The 14,786-nt window shown below is 43.3% G+C and overlaps 1 protein-coding gene across 4 annotated transcripts in view; it reads right to left on the reverse strand.

Annotated features, from left to right (window-relative positions):
* Positions 1-968: 968 nt before the first annotated feature.
* Positions 969-14,786, reverse strand: part of trip10a (thyroid hormone receptor interactor 10a) — a 159,786-nt gene continuing 145,968 nt past the window's right edge. For all 4 annotated transcript variants that reach the window (XM_060942586.1, XM_060942583.1, XM_060942584.1 and 1 more), the window contains 2 exons: positions 12,857-12,990; positions 969-2,593 (listed from right to left, as the gene is read on the reverse strand). In XM_060942586.1, coding sequence (XP_060798569.1) covers positions 2,445-2,593; positions 12,857-12,990 — 283 coding nt within the window. In that variant the 3' untranslated portion in view covers positions 969-2,444. The remainder of the gene's footprint in view (positions 2,594-12,856; positions 12,991-14,786) is intronic.

Below are 14,786 nucleotides of genomic sequence, written 5' to 3' on the forward strand. Positions count from 1 at the left end.
TTATTATTTACCTTGTTTCTGAATTCAGCATGTAGTGTCTCTAATAATAATAATAATAATAATAATTAGTGCTGTCAAGCGATTAAAATATTTAATCACGAATCGCACATTTTTATCACATGAGAAACAATTGTAATTCTCTGATCAGCATAAAAAAGTGAATGGGCTTGCTTTGTACCAATGGTGTTTTTTTTTTTTATTGCAAAGCAGAGCTAGTAAGAGAAGTGAATTGATTTACTGCTTGAGTTAGTCTACAACTCTAATCAGAGAGACAGGTTACACAGTGACGGTAGGCTTGACTCAATGCTATCCCAGAAATCCTTCCTGTAATATGCAAATTTGGCCGCCTCTGATTGGACAGCCAAATTTGCATATTACAGGAAGGATTTCTGGGATAGCATTGAGTCAAGCCTACCGTCACTGTGTAACCTGTCTCTCTGATTAGAGTTGTAGACTAACGCAAGCAGTAAATCACTTCACTCATGGTTCTCTTGCTAGCTGGGTGTGAACTGCAAGTCATTAGAGTGATCAAAGGATTTCCTGTTAGGGTGATCAATGGCAAATTTAAGATGCCATTCTTCACTCAATCTGGCAATCTGACACTCTGCAAATTTAGGCATCTTAAAATGTTTTTATTAATGCCAAATAAAATATCCAGCACAAATTATATATGATAGACATAAATTAATAATTTATAAATTTTATTTCAAACATGTTTTTAGTTAGCGGGACTGCAGCTTATCACCCCTCCCACCCACGCCGAATATGTGCACTCTCGCTCCCGCCCGCGCATATGTGCACTTCCGGTCCCACCCGCAATGAGCTTTCAAAATTTGTCCCGCGCGGCGGGTCCCGCGGGACTCCCGCGGGAGTGCAGGGCTCTAGCGCTAACCACTACACCACCGTGCCACCCAACCTCGACTTTGTTTCAGTTATTATTCACTGATCTTCACCTCACCTTCAGCAAATTATTTTTTAAATGTATTTATTTTTAGGGCAGTAAAGACTACCTCAGGAAGTTTCACACAAGTAGTAATGGCTGACACATGGTTGTTCACATCCTGGAGGTGGGAGGGGGATTTAAAAAAAAAAAAAAAAAAACTCCCTTTTTCCATGTGATCAGTCACATGACCATCAGGCAGCCTGTAACAAGCCACTCAAAGGAAACTACAGGATGAAGCGTTTCCCCTCCTGGAGGAACAGAGACAAAACAATTGAGAAAAGACACAACATGACTTTCCAAAATGTGCGTGAGATTTGTAAAACTCTTGTAACATCACAGATGCAGCTAAAACAACTCAGAACATTTTGTTCACCTTTAATTACTGCGTACAGACCTGAGCTGAGACAACACAATATTTATTCCTTAAACATAAAAAGCTATTAAGACAAAAGAGGTGCTGTGATATCTAAAATATATAAATTCTTATACATATATAAATATGGAAGTCTTAATTGTGGCACGTCTTTTTATAGTTTTCTTTGCTGATAAACTGTGTTTATGTGATTTTGCTCTCTCTGTGCATGTGTGCGCGCGTGTACAGATACAACTTGTGCAAGTGCGACCACACAAACAATAAATTACGATCTTCCTAAAGCATTATCGTATTTGTGGAATATGTAGCTCGGGTTTATAAAAAGCAGTCAGTAAATTCTACATATACCTGTCTATGGTGATTGTCTTAAAAAAAAAAAGTTTTGTACTGCAGACTGTGTAGCGTTTCGATTTCAGGGAAAAAAATATATATATTTTTATACTTCTAAAACAGAAATGTTAAACCGTATTAACTGGTTCATATAGCTTGCTCTGTCCAACACACACACACTCGTTCCATTATAAACGCACATACAGGCGAAGCATTTGCGAAGGATTGGTGCTCGTTGGTCTGTGCATTGTCCATTAAAACAAAGTTTACACATGAAGACCAAGGAATAACTTCTGATCAGGACAGAAACAAAAAGTGTTACGGTTAATTATTTTCCTCCTCCTTGTAGCACCAGACTACGTTTCACTCTCTTTTTTCATTCCCATTCTCTCCACTTGGCAAACTGTGTGTTGTACGCGTCTTGTACGTCCTGTTCAGCTACAGCACTCAAACATCCTCCCCTGTGGTTTGTCTTTGTCTGATGATGGCAGACGGCTGATGTCTCCCAGGCCGAGCAAAACCCCAACAAGCGTCCCAAGCATATACACGCTCAATGCAGCTCAGACGTCTAGACGACGAGAAGGAGAACAAGGAGGGGACCGAGGGGAAGGGGAAAAAAAAACAAAACAAAAAAACGCTAACAACATTCTCATGCTCTTTCTGGCTGACCTGACAGGAATCTGTCAGATCCATTGCATGTTTCTATCTCTCTCTCTCTCTCTCTGCAGTGTTCTGTGCCAAATGATACGCCGTGGTGATGGGGAGTTGCTCCTCGCGTCAGGGACACCACCGTCTGGGTCACTTGAGTGTAATGGTGGCGTAGGAGGTGGGGATGTAGCCTTCGTCTCCATTGTTCCGCCTCACTCGTGTCCATCCATCACCTTTGTCCTCCTCCACGACGGCCAACACCTCGCCCTCCTGCATGGAGATCGTGCCCTCGCTCGAGCCTAAATAAAGGAACGAACAAACAAACCCACAAAACGATTAAATCTTTTCGGGAAGCTCCTTTGAAAAAAATGCAGTTATGTAAGCTGACTTACTCTACAGAAACGAAAGCTGCATTAAAATCTCCTCTTGTAGAAACGCAAGAAATTTAATAGAACAAATCATAAAAACGTTCACACTTTTGTCTCTTGTAATCGAACATGATCAGTTGCAGGATCCAGGGGTACAAGATGCATCCTGTGTATATATTGTTAAAATATGTAACAATGAAGAGGGCAATAAAATCGGTACTGCTCACACAGGTTACTAGAAAGGAAAACTACTTCCACACCAAAAGTCATAGGAATACAACCAACGTGTACTTGGAAATTTGAGCTAAATTCCGATGTAACGGCCAACTCGAAAGCCGCTCACCAACAGAACTTTTACTCGCCATTTTTAAAAAACGCATCAATTTTTGAATGAATTTTACACTTTATTATGCGAACAATATAGACCCAAACTGGAGAATATGGAACTTGAGAATGAAAAATTTCAAGCAAAATAACAAAACACGCATTATGTAATGGTGTTTTTAATTCTACTCCTACAGTGTTCTCCACAGTAGCCAAGGGTTAGATGTGCTTTGCTCAAGGGTGCGTCAGCTATTCCTGCTGGTTCAGGGAATCGAACCGGCAACTTTTGGGCGGCACGGTGGAACTTCTGGTCCTCTTTGACCCGCCGCACCTAGTTAGATCAAAAGGTGCAGGCTATCTGCTGGTACCTCGTATAGTGAAGGCTACATCAGGGGGCGGAGCCTTTTCTTACAAAGCCCCACAGTTATGGAACAGCCTTCCAAGTAGTGTTCGGGAATCAGACACAGTCTCAGTGTTTAAGTCTCGGCTGAAAACGTATCTATTTAGTCAAGCCTTTTGTTAATGGTGTTTATGAGGTAAAGGAGTAGATCTAGAGGGTCCTCAGACATATGCCGCTTTTCCACTACCAACGCGGCTGAGTCGGGCTGAGCCGTGCGGTGCTGAGTTGGGCTCAGTGGAGCTGAGCGGGGCTGTTGGAGTTGCATTTCGACTACAACCGCGCTGAACCGTGCTGGCTGGAAGTTGGTGGACACATTGGGTGGAGTTAGCGAAAGTGGGTGGACGTCACGTGATGTCGTTAGGCGGCGCAAACAGTGACATCAGTGACCTTTTAAGCGGTAGTCTCACGACCCGGAGAGTAAACAATAAACATGGAGGACATGGAGTCGTTAGTGTTGCTGGTCTTGGTGCTGTGGCTTGTTGTCACCGACAACGCCAACAGATACCGGCAAGAGCGTATAGATGAGGCGAGGCGCATAAGGCTTCAGAAATTCTCGTAATTCGTAATTATTCTTCTTCCGGGTTTACGGTGTTTACAGATCCCAGCGTGCTCGCGGGGCGCGTGTGGGCATGTGAGGACGCTCCTCCTCACCAATCAGTGCACAGGGGAGTGTCTCCTCACGCCCCTAGCCCCACTCGGCTCGGTTGGGCTCGCTTCAGCCCCACTCCAAAACCATGCGAGTTTTGGGTGCTGAGTAAGGCTGAAGCGGGCTGAGTCGTGCTGCTCTGAGGTAGTCGAAACGCGAGCCGTGTCGGGCTGAAGTGAGCTGAAAAAGGGTAGTGGAAAAGGGCCAATAGAGTGTTTTGGTAAACCGGGATGTATGGATGCTGTCAGTCCCCACTCGCTTGCTCACTCGAGTTTGTTGACGGTGTAGTGGCTGCTGCTTTATGTCCCGGGGCTCCCTCATGCCTGTGTTACCTTCTGGCTCTCCCCTTTTAGTTATGCTGTCATAGTTAGTTGCCGGAGTCCCTGCTTGTACTCAGTGCAATATGTATACTGTTCCTACTTATTCAGGTGACATTGGGCATACCTAACAACCTGTGTTTTCTCTCTCTCTCTCTCTCTCTCTCCCCCCCCCCAAAAAAAAAAAAAAAAATCTGTCCTTCTGAGTTACATGTCGGTCCTGGGATCGAGATGTTGACATCTTCTGCTCCTCGGACCTGCCTGATCCATCCTGGTGCCCTGTGTCTGATTGCAGTCTCATCGCATCGCTCCTGTAGAGGACGGCCCCATGTGGACAGTTGAAAGTTACACCTGGAGGACGCTCTGGACTCTTACAGTAATGCTTTTATGGCTGAGGACTACAGTTGACTTGCTAACTTTAGGACTGCAGTTGTCATGAACAGTTTTGCACTCAAGTTTCCATCAATGAAGAGTTACAACATCAACGAAACTGACTTCATGTTAAAACTGTTAATGTTATAGTCATGCTGTCTGTTGTTGCCCAAATGAGGATGGGTTCCCTTTTGAGTCTGGTTCCTCTCGAGGTTTCTTCCTCATGTCGTCTGAGGGAGTTTTTCCTTGCCACCGTCGCCACAGGCTTGCTCATTGGGGATAGATTAGGGATAAAATTAGTTCATGTTTTAAAGTCGTTCAAATTCTGTAAAGCTGCTTTGTGACAATGTTTATTGTTAAAAGCGCAATACAAATAAACTTGAAGGTGGTGTAGTGGTTAGCACAGTTACCTCACAGCAAGAAGGTTCAGGGTTTGAGCCCAGCGGCTGGCCTTTCTGTGTGGAGTTTGCATGTTCTCCCCGTGTCTGCGTGGGTTTCCTCTGGGTGCTCCGGTTTCCCCCACAGTCCAAAGACATGTGGTTAGGTTAATATGGGACGGCCTTGGGCTGAGGTGCCCTTGAGCAAGGCACCTGACTCCCAACTGCTCCCCGGGCACTGTTAGCATGGCTGCCCACTGCTCTGGGTATGTGTGCGCGCTCATTGCTTATGTGTGTGTTCACTGCTTCAGATGGGTTAAACGCAGAGAGGAATTTCACAAGTGTGTGATGAATAAAGTTGTGCTTTCTTTCTTTCTTTCTTTCTAAAAATAAAAGGTGGTGGAGGGGGTTTGGGGGTCGCCCAGGCCCCCAATGGGGTCCAGGGGCGGAGCCCTGGTAGGGGGTCAGGGGGACAAAGCTGACGGACTTTGGGCTTGTTTGACAGTGAAACTGGCCAATAAATGGATAGGAAATGCTAAATCATTTTACAAAAAATTAAAAAAAAAAACCCCACACTTACTGTACATATATTTATTGCCAGTGTGAGACTCATCTGACATTTCAGTTGAGACTGATGCACCTGTTGAGCGTCTCTGAATTCATTATATTTTTTTCTGTGTGAAAAATAAATTAACTTCCATGCATAAACAAAATACCCAATTACAATAAATGCATACATTTTTTACAATACACATAATTAAAATGTTAATTGGGTGAAACCACTCCAATCCATGCATGAGCTGGTGTTCGTGCCCGAGACTGGCACTACAAAGCCACTCCGACCTCCGTAGTTCGGGTCCTTTGACCCAGGAACCCGGAAGTCCTGCAGTAAACAACCACAGGGAAGCAACAGGAAAATACAGCTCTCGCCTACACAATCACAGAGACGTAAAATAAAAGACCTGAACTTAAAGGTCCCATGGCATGGTGGTTTGTTGATGCTTTAAACGGGCTCGTGGAGGTTTCCGGATGTTATATCTGCAGCCTTTCTCGAAATGAACCCTCGGCATGTAGATATAGCCTCCTGGGAGAAAGCCCCATTTCAGCGCTTTTCCCAGTGCGTCGTTTTGCTAATGAGAAGCAGGAGGCGGGGAAGGGTAGAGGGTGGGGGCGGGTCTTATCATTAATATTCATGACATGTAAACGTGTTACCTCTGACTGGCTAACAGCACTGTGCCGCTACCTCCAGTGGGTCAGAACAAGCGGATGTGGGTGTCTTAGTATGGCGAGAGAGAAGGAACAAACCGCGAAGGGAAAAATACCGCGCGCTGACGTCATTAAGGTGCGAAGCGAGGAAATAAAATAAATTCAACAAATGTTTGGGTTTTTACTGAACAAACAAACAAATAAAATGAACGAGTGACTTAAAAAAAAAGAATGTGGGTGTCTTTGTAAAAACTGTTTTGATTGGCTATTATAACAGAGCATGCTGCATGCTTTTTGGTTTTGTAGCGCAGAGTACCTGGCTAACTGCAGGAAGCGGTTAGCTGCACAGCTAATGTAGCCATTGCAAGGCTAACGTGGCACCGATTTTAAAACACGGCAAAACGACTTAACAGTTATACACTTACTTGTTCGGTGTTTGTGGCTGATGCGGCAGGGATGCTTGGTACGGACCCAGGCTTCAGTGACAGTTGATGTGCAAAACCTGCCCTGTACTGTCCCAAGTTGTGGAAACATTCATCAGGAAAATGCTTCCGACAAACATACACCGTCTTAGGTAGACTCGACGGCGTATTATTGGAGTAAATAAAATTAAGCCACTGCGTCTTCAGGGGCTCTCCCGTCGGCAGTAAAAACAGACTCTTTTCTGTGTTGTCACATCCATGTACAGCGCAATGTCCATGTTTCGCTCGCTTAGGTGATGCCATGTTGTGTCCTCCCTCTATGGTCTCCTCACTACAACTGGGCGGGCAATCCATACAGTGGGTGGGAATCCAGAGGGGGGGGCGTGGGGATCATCTCCCTTGCTGACGTAGTAAAGGGAAGAGCTTATCAACGCACCGTTTTGACGCGCCATTCTCAAATGTTGGGCATAGTTTGGTTTACACATTATGAAATTTCTAGCCACTGGGGTGGAAGGTCAGAGGAACTCATTTTAACGTTAAAAAACCTCAGAAAGTGAAAATTTCATGCCATTGGACCTTTAACTAATGTGCGTGTGTGCTATTTTATGATTACTCTAACTGTATGGTCAGACAAGACGATAGATAAGCGTAACCGTTACACAATAATGCTACAAAACACCCGCAAAGTTACTTAGCTGCTGGCTAGCTGCCGCTTCCAGCGTTACTATGTGTCAGTATAGTGTAATGTGGTGCGGTGTAGTGTAACGCAGGGATCGACCTCAATCTGCAGAGCTCTGTCACACAATCTCTACGCAGCCGGCTGGATGGTTTTCTATTGCAATCGCGTGGCCACTTCAGGTAGCTCCGTGTGCATTCGTTTAATGGTCTTCTGCGTGTTAAATAGTTACAAAATTATAATAAAGCGAATACTTTACGATTTATTTGGTGTATACTGATGAAGTTATGCATTTTTTAGCCAAGGGAAGGGCGGCGGGCCAGAATTAGAACATGGCGGTGCGCCACTTTAAAAGCGTCCCTGGAGAACTTCATACAGTACAAGCTGAACTTCTCTTCCAAAAAAAAAAAAATACATGAGTGTTCCCATACGATTTACTTACCGTTCGTGAGTTTTCAGCTTTCTACTTCTAATAACGATTCCAAAATTGCACTGAATTCTCAACCCCGAACACATGCAGATAAAAATTGCAGGAAGACTCAGCCATTTTGCTTTGAAAAATGCTTTCTTGGGATCGCGTACGATGCGTCTTAACAACGCTCATTCTCATATCCCAAATGCTCTTCTGGTACCAAATCTTCTTGATTCCATCGTAAACAGCTCCCAAAATTACACGTTTTCTGAAACCCCAAACACGTATTTCGATCAACGATGTCTAAGAATTGCTATGGCAGTATCCGATTACAAAGCATGCGAGCGCAGTAAACAAAAAGGTTCGAACTTGCTTCTCCACTCACTTCATGGTGTGAAGGTCTTTGATGAACTGTTAGAGGGGGGCTAATATAATAGCACCCACGAATAACAATAGATATGACGAACAGCCTTGCTAAACGCTGTGTGACCAGTGAAGATAGCGTGACTTTATGCTTCGCTTGCAAAACATCACCACAATGGAAGATTCTATGAATTCAAAAGCGATTTATGGCCCTTTTCCACTACCCTTATTCAGCTCACTTCAGCCCGACACGGCTCGCGTTTCGACTACCAAAAAACAGCACGACTCAGCTCGCTTCAGCCCTGCTTAGCCCCTAAAACCCGCACGGTTTTGGAGTGGGGCTGAAGCGAGCCAAAGCGAGCCGAGTGAGGCTGGGGGCGTGAGCAGACACTCCCCTGTGCACTGATTGGTGAGGAGGAGTGTCCTCACATGCCCACACACGCCCCGCGAGCACGCTGGGATCTGTAAACACCGTAAACCCGGAAGGAGAAGAATTACGAATTACGAGAATTTCTGAAGCCTTATGCGCCTCGCCTCATCTATACGCTCTTGCCAGTATCTGTTGGCGTTGTCGGTGACAACAAGCCACAGCACCAAGACCAGCAACACTAACGACTCCATGTCCTCCATGTTTATTGTTTACTATCCGGGTCGTGAGACTACCGCTTAAAAGATCACTGATGTCACTGTTTGCGCTGCTTAACGACATCACGTGACGTCCACCCACTTTCGCTAACTCCACCCAATGTGTCCACCCACTTCCAGCCAGCACGGTTCAGCGCGGTTGTAGTCGAAATGCAACTCCAACAGCCCCGCTCAGCTCGACTCAGCCCAACTCAGCACGGCACGGCTCAGCCGCGTTGGTAGTGGAAAAGCGGCATTAGAGAGAAAAAAAAAAACGAACTCGAAGACAATAAATGTGAAAACATAAAAAAAAAAAGACCATACATCTGGGTATTCGTTAAAATGAATAATATAATAGGTAATCTCTCAAAATGACGAAAATATTTGTTCTCATGATCAAATCTAATAAATAATTCTATATTCTAATAATAAAGATTCTGATGACATTCACAATTTCACAAAATTAACTTTGTGAAATTGTTCATTTTTCTCATTATGTTACATCTTTGGACCCCTGGATCCTGCAACCGATCCATCGGACTCATATTTTGGACACTGAAGCTAAACGCAGGAGGTGAATGAAACTGGTGTCATCTGGTTTAAACTCCTTCAGGTTGCTCGCACTGCTGTTCCAAGACACCGGTTTCTCTGGAAACTGTACCCACTGAAATTTACACCACCTCAAACGAACTGCAGAGAGATATACAGGCTGTTTCCAAAAAAAAAAAAAAGAGATAATTTCAAATCTAATATCTTTGCCAATTCTTGTTCAGTTGACCTCAAATTTTAACAGCATGTGTGGAAGCGGGTCAAAATTTTGTGTTTTTAATCTTTTGAAGTATAGAAACGCCACTCACTGGGAAAGAAAAGGCGTTGTGTGTGTTAGAGTACGCTTGAACACAGTCGAATAAGACTGCAGCGTGCATTTATGAGAGAATTCTCTAAAAATGCACCAACCGCAATGCAGATTTGGACACGGCACAAAAAGTTCAAAGAGGAAGGCTGTCTGTGTGCACGCGTGCGTGCATATTGAAAATGCTTGAAATCATTCATGAAACCCACATGCCTTTTGAATTTCTCGTTCAAGTTTTGAGGAATAAAATTCATGTTCTCGTGTTGAAAAACTCGCATTTTTCATCCGAAATACATCGCGGATCTGAGTGACATATTTGAATAATATTGGCTGGCATTTTTTCGTGGTATATCAGATATATTCCATTCAGTAGCATGATACTGAACTAATTCAAGATGAGTAGCTGAATGGAATATATCTGATATACCATTAAAAAAAGCCAGCCAATATTATTCCTTCCGTTTCTGGTTGAGAGTACGTCGTGCGCATTCTGGCTGCCGCTTCTCACCGGAGCTTTTTTTTGTGTTTGTGTGTAGTTTGATGTTTTTGATTGAGTGTTTTTGTCCGCCGGTTGTGGCGTAGCTCCGGACCCAGTTTTGGGTGTCGGTTCCGTCCAGGCCTTGGTTCGCCGTGGGTGATGCCTGTGCTCCTCGCTATGGACTGCAATGAGCTCGTTGCTCATTTTAACATCGTGGTTGTCCAGCGCTCTGTGCAGCGGTGCTTTAGTGCTTCACGTGATGTTCCGAGCGATGTTGCCCGGAAGCATCGCGGCGGCTATGCTGGCAGTGAGAGACTCGTTTTCGTGCGCCTTTTGGTGGGACTGCGGCAGATGCACCATTGGAATGGCATCCTGACATCTATTTGGGGGACTCCCCCCCCAACTGTAAAGCGACCTTGGGTTTTGAGAAAGGCGCTATATAACTATTATAATACGTACACATTCCTTTCAGGTGTTCAATGCATCTTTCGCTTTCAAAATTCTCTCAAAATCTTCCACATTTACAGTAACAAAGTGAACCTGGCGGCCATGTTTGTTTACAAATTGTCCCAGTCGCTTGCTAGTGCAGAAGTTTACTTCTCAGACGTGTGACATCATGTTGTCTTGACAACCGTGCAATATCGTAAACCATATTCAACGCTCATTCTCCACTGGGTAGAGTGATGTACAACCCCGATTCCAAAAAAGTTGGGACAAAGTACAAATTGTAAATAAAAACGGAATGCAATAATTTACAAATCTCAAAAACTGATATTGTATTCACAATAGAACACAGACAACATATCAAATGTCGAAAGTGAGACATTTTGAAATTTCATGCCAAATATGGGCTCAACTGAAATTTCATGACAGCAACACATCTCAAAAAAGTTGGGACAGGGGCAGTGAGAGGCTGGAAAAGTTAAAGGTACAAAAAAGGAACAGCTGGAGGACCAAACTGCAATTCATTAGGTCAATTGGCAATAGGTCATTAACATGACTGGGTATAAAAAGAGCATCTTGGAGTGGCAGCAGCTCTCAGAAGTAAAGATGGGAAGAGGATCACCAATCCCCCTAATTCTGCGCCGACAAATAGTGGAGCAATATCAGAAAGGAGTTCGACAGTGTGAAATTGCAAAGAGTTTGAACATATCATCATCTACAGTGCATAATATCATCAAAAGATTCAGAGAATCTGGAAGAATCTCTGTGCGTAAGGGTCAAGGCCGGAAAACAATACTGGGTGCCCGTGATTTTCGGGCCCTTAGACGGCACTGCGTCACATACAGGCATGCTTCTGTATTGGAAATCACAAAATGGGCTCAGGAATATTTCCAGAGAACATTATCTGTGAACACAATTCACCGTGCCATCCGCCGTTGCCAGCTAAAACTCTATAGTTCAAAGAAGAAGCCGTATCTAAACATGATCCAGAAGCGCAGACGTCTTCTCTGGGCCAAGGTTCATTTAAAATGGACTGTGGCAAAGTGGAAAACTGTTCTGTGGTCAGACGAATCAAAATTTGAAGTTCTTTATGGAAATCAGGGACGCCGTGTCATTCGGACTAAAGAGGAGAAGGACGACCCAAGTTGTTATCAGCGCTCAGTTCAGAAGCCTGCATCTCTGATGGTATGGGGTTGCATTAGTGCGTGTGGCATGGGCAGCTTACACATCTGGAAAGACACCATCAATGCTGAAAGGTATATCCAGGTTCTAGAGCAACATATGCTCTCATCCAGACGACGTCTCTTTCAGGGAAGACCTTGCATTTTCCAACATGACAATGCCAAACCACATACTGCATCAATTACAGCATCATGGCTGCGTAGAAGAAGGGTCCGGGTACTGAACTGGCCAGCCTGCAGTCCAGATCTTTCACCCATAGAAAACATTTGGCGCATCATAAAACGGAAGATACGACAAAAAAGACCTAAGACAGTTGAGCAACTAGAATCCTACATTAGACAAGAATGGGTTAACATTCCTATCCCTAAACTTGAGCAACTTGTCTCCTCAGTCCCCAGACGTTTACAGACTGTTGTAAAGAGAAAAGGGGATGTCTCACAGTGGTAAACATGGCCTTGTCCCAACTTTGAGATGTGTTGTTGTCATGAAATTTAAAATCACCTAATTTTTCTCTTTAAATGATACATTTTCTCAGTTTAAACATTTTATATGTCATCTATGTTCTACTCTGAATAAAATATGGAATTTTGAAACTTCCACATCATTGCATTCCATTTTTATTTACAATTTGTACTTTGTCCCAACTTTTTTGGAATCGGGGTTGTAATACACGTAGGATAAGCGATATGCGAACAATATTGCATGGTATCGAACCAAACGAATGAAACCCGCTAGAAGGGAATAGAACACGTTTTTATTCAATCGATAAAAAGAAAAAAAGTGTCCTGTATGTATCATAATTCCTGATAGTTCACTCCGACGACGCCACTTCGAGTGTCAAAATGGCTCAAAATGAAAATTCTTTTGATTAACTTGTGCATTTTGTGTGGAGGTGTCCATCATAAAGAACATCACACGGTGGCGTGAAGATATTAAGTTGGTCATCTTGTGTTGAAAAATATTTCATGAGTGAGCGAAGCGAAGAAGATGATAAACTTCATATCTTCGCACGACTGTGTAATTATAAACAGATACATGTGAATGCTGAGAATATTTATATTGCTCTTCTGTAGCCGTGTTCAACCTTTCGATTTGTACCTGGGAAGTTGTAGAGAGCTGTGCACTGGCCGATAGGAGCAGAGAGCTCCTCTTCCTCAAAGTCATCATCAAACTCAGCGTAGATGGCCTGAGAGGTGTCGGGGGTGCTCTCGTCCGAATGAGCTCCATCAGGACTGTCGGGAGAGACGCGAGTTTGTGAGTGAACGGCGCTGACAAAGAGGTAAGCAGCTGCACAAATTATTATTCTCCTTTATTTAACCAGGGTAGTCACATTGAGGCTGTTGCCTCTTTTTCAAGTGAGCCCTGACCAAGAAAGCAGCAATAAACTAAAACAAACAACATAAAGCAGATATGCAGACAAACACAGCAGCAAAGTATAGCAAAGATTAAAAGCAAAGACATAAAAGATTAAGACATGAAAACATGCAGGACATACCGTATTTTCTGGACTATAAGCCGCTACTTTTTTCCTAGGTTTTGAACCATGCGGCTTATACAAAGGTGCGGCTATTCTGTGGATTTTTCTTCCACCGCTAGGGGCGCTCTAACCGGAAGTAGAATCAAAAATAAGATAGACGAAAAATCAATGCAAAGAAGAATTAGCAGATCTTTAGCAGATAGAACACGCACGACAAATTACTAACTGGTAATTATTTTCAAATCCAGCGAAGATGATTCAAGTGACTCGTGGTTTCAAACACAGGAGAAATGAAGGTAAATAAATACCGGTTATTTTCTCTTGGTTCTGTTCCGTTTTAATCAGCAAAGTTGCTGCCGTGTTAAAAGGCGCTGTTCGGAAAGAATCTGTTCAGGTACATACATGTACATTTACAGTACAAAATCGTTCTGTACATGCAGTAAATATCTAATTTTTCAACATAGATATCTGCGGCTTATAGCCCGGTGCGGCTTGTATATCTTTTTTTTTATTTATTTTTTTTTAAAAATAGAGTGGATGCGGCTTATATACAGGTGTGCTCTATAGTCCAGAAAATACGGTAATTAAAACATGCAGGACATAAGCAAGATATGCATAACTTAAAAGAATGGCAGGGCGTGAGCAGATCATACTGGACAACACACACAACTTTATAAAACAAGCAGGACAAAAACATACCATGCAGGGCAACAAGATACACACAACTTAAAACACACAACAGGTTAAAAGACAGGCAGGACACATAAATAACATGTTGAACAAGAGACACATAGCTTAAAATACACATAGGTTGAGACAAGCAGGACAGCAAGAGAGCAGAAATTACCAGAAGAGATACACCTGTGTTCAAAATAATAGCAGTCCAACATGACTAACCAGATCAATCACTGTTTTTGGTGGAAATTATATTACTACATGGCAAATAATTTACCAGTAGGTGTAGTAGAGTCATAGAAAACCAACAGACCCAACATTCATGATATGCATGCTCCTGAGTCTGTGTAATCGAATAATTAAGTGAAAGGGGCGTGTTCAAAATAATAGCAGTGTGGAGTTTAATTAGTGAGATCATTCATTCTGTGAAAAAAACAGATGTCAGTCAGTCAGGTGGCCCTAATTTAAGGATGAAGCCAGCACATGTTGTACATCCATTTCTCTCTGAAAACCTGAGAAACATGGGTCGTTCCAGACATTGTTCAGAAGAACAGCGTGCTTTGATTAAAACGTTGATTGGAGAGGTAAAACGTATACTGTAAAGAAGTGCAGAAAATGATGGGCTGCTCGGCTAAAATGATCTCCAGTGCTTTAAAATGGACAGCGAAGCCAGAGAGACGTGGAAGAAAACAGAAGACTACCATTCGAATGGATCGAAGAATAGCCAGAATGGCAAAGACTCAGCCAATGATCAGCTCCAGGGTGATCAAAGACGGTCTGAAGTTACCTGTGAGTACTGTGACGATTAGAAGATGCCTGTGTGAAGCTAATCTATCGGCAAGAAGCCCCCGCAAAGTTCCACTGTTAAAAAAAAAA

Source organism: Neoarius graeffei, chromosome 16, assembly GCF_027579695.1.
Source record: "Neoarius graeffei isolate fNeoGra1 chromosome 16, fNeoGra1.pri, whole genome shotgun sequence".
Taxonomy (NCBI): domain Eukaryota; kingdom Metazoa; phylum Chordata; class Actinopteri; order Siluriformes; family Ariidae; genus Neoarius; species Neoarius graeffei.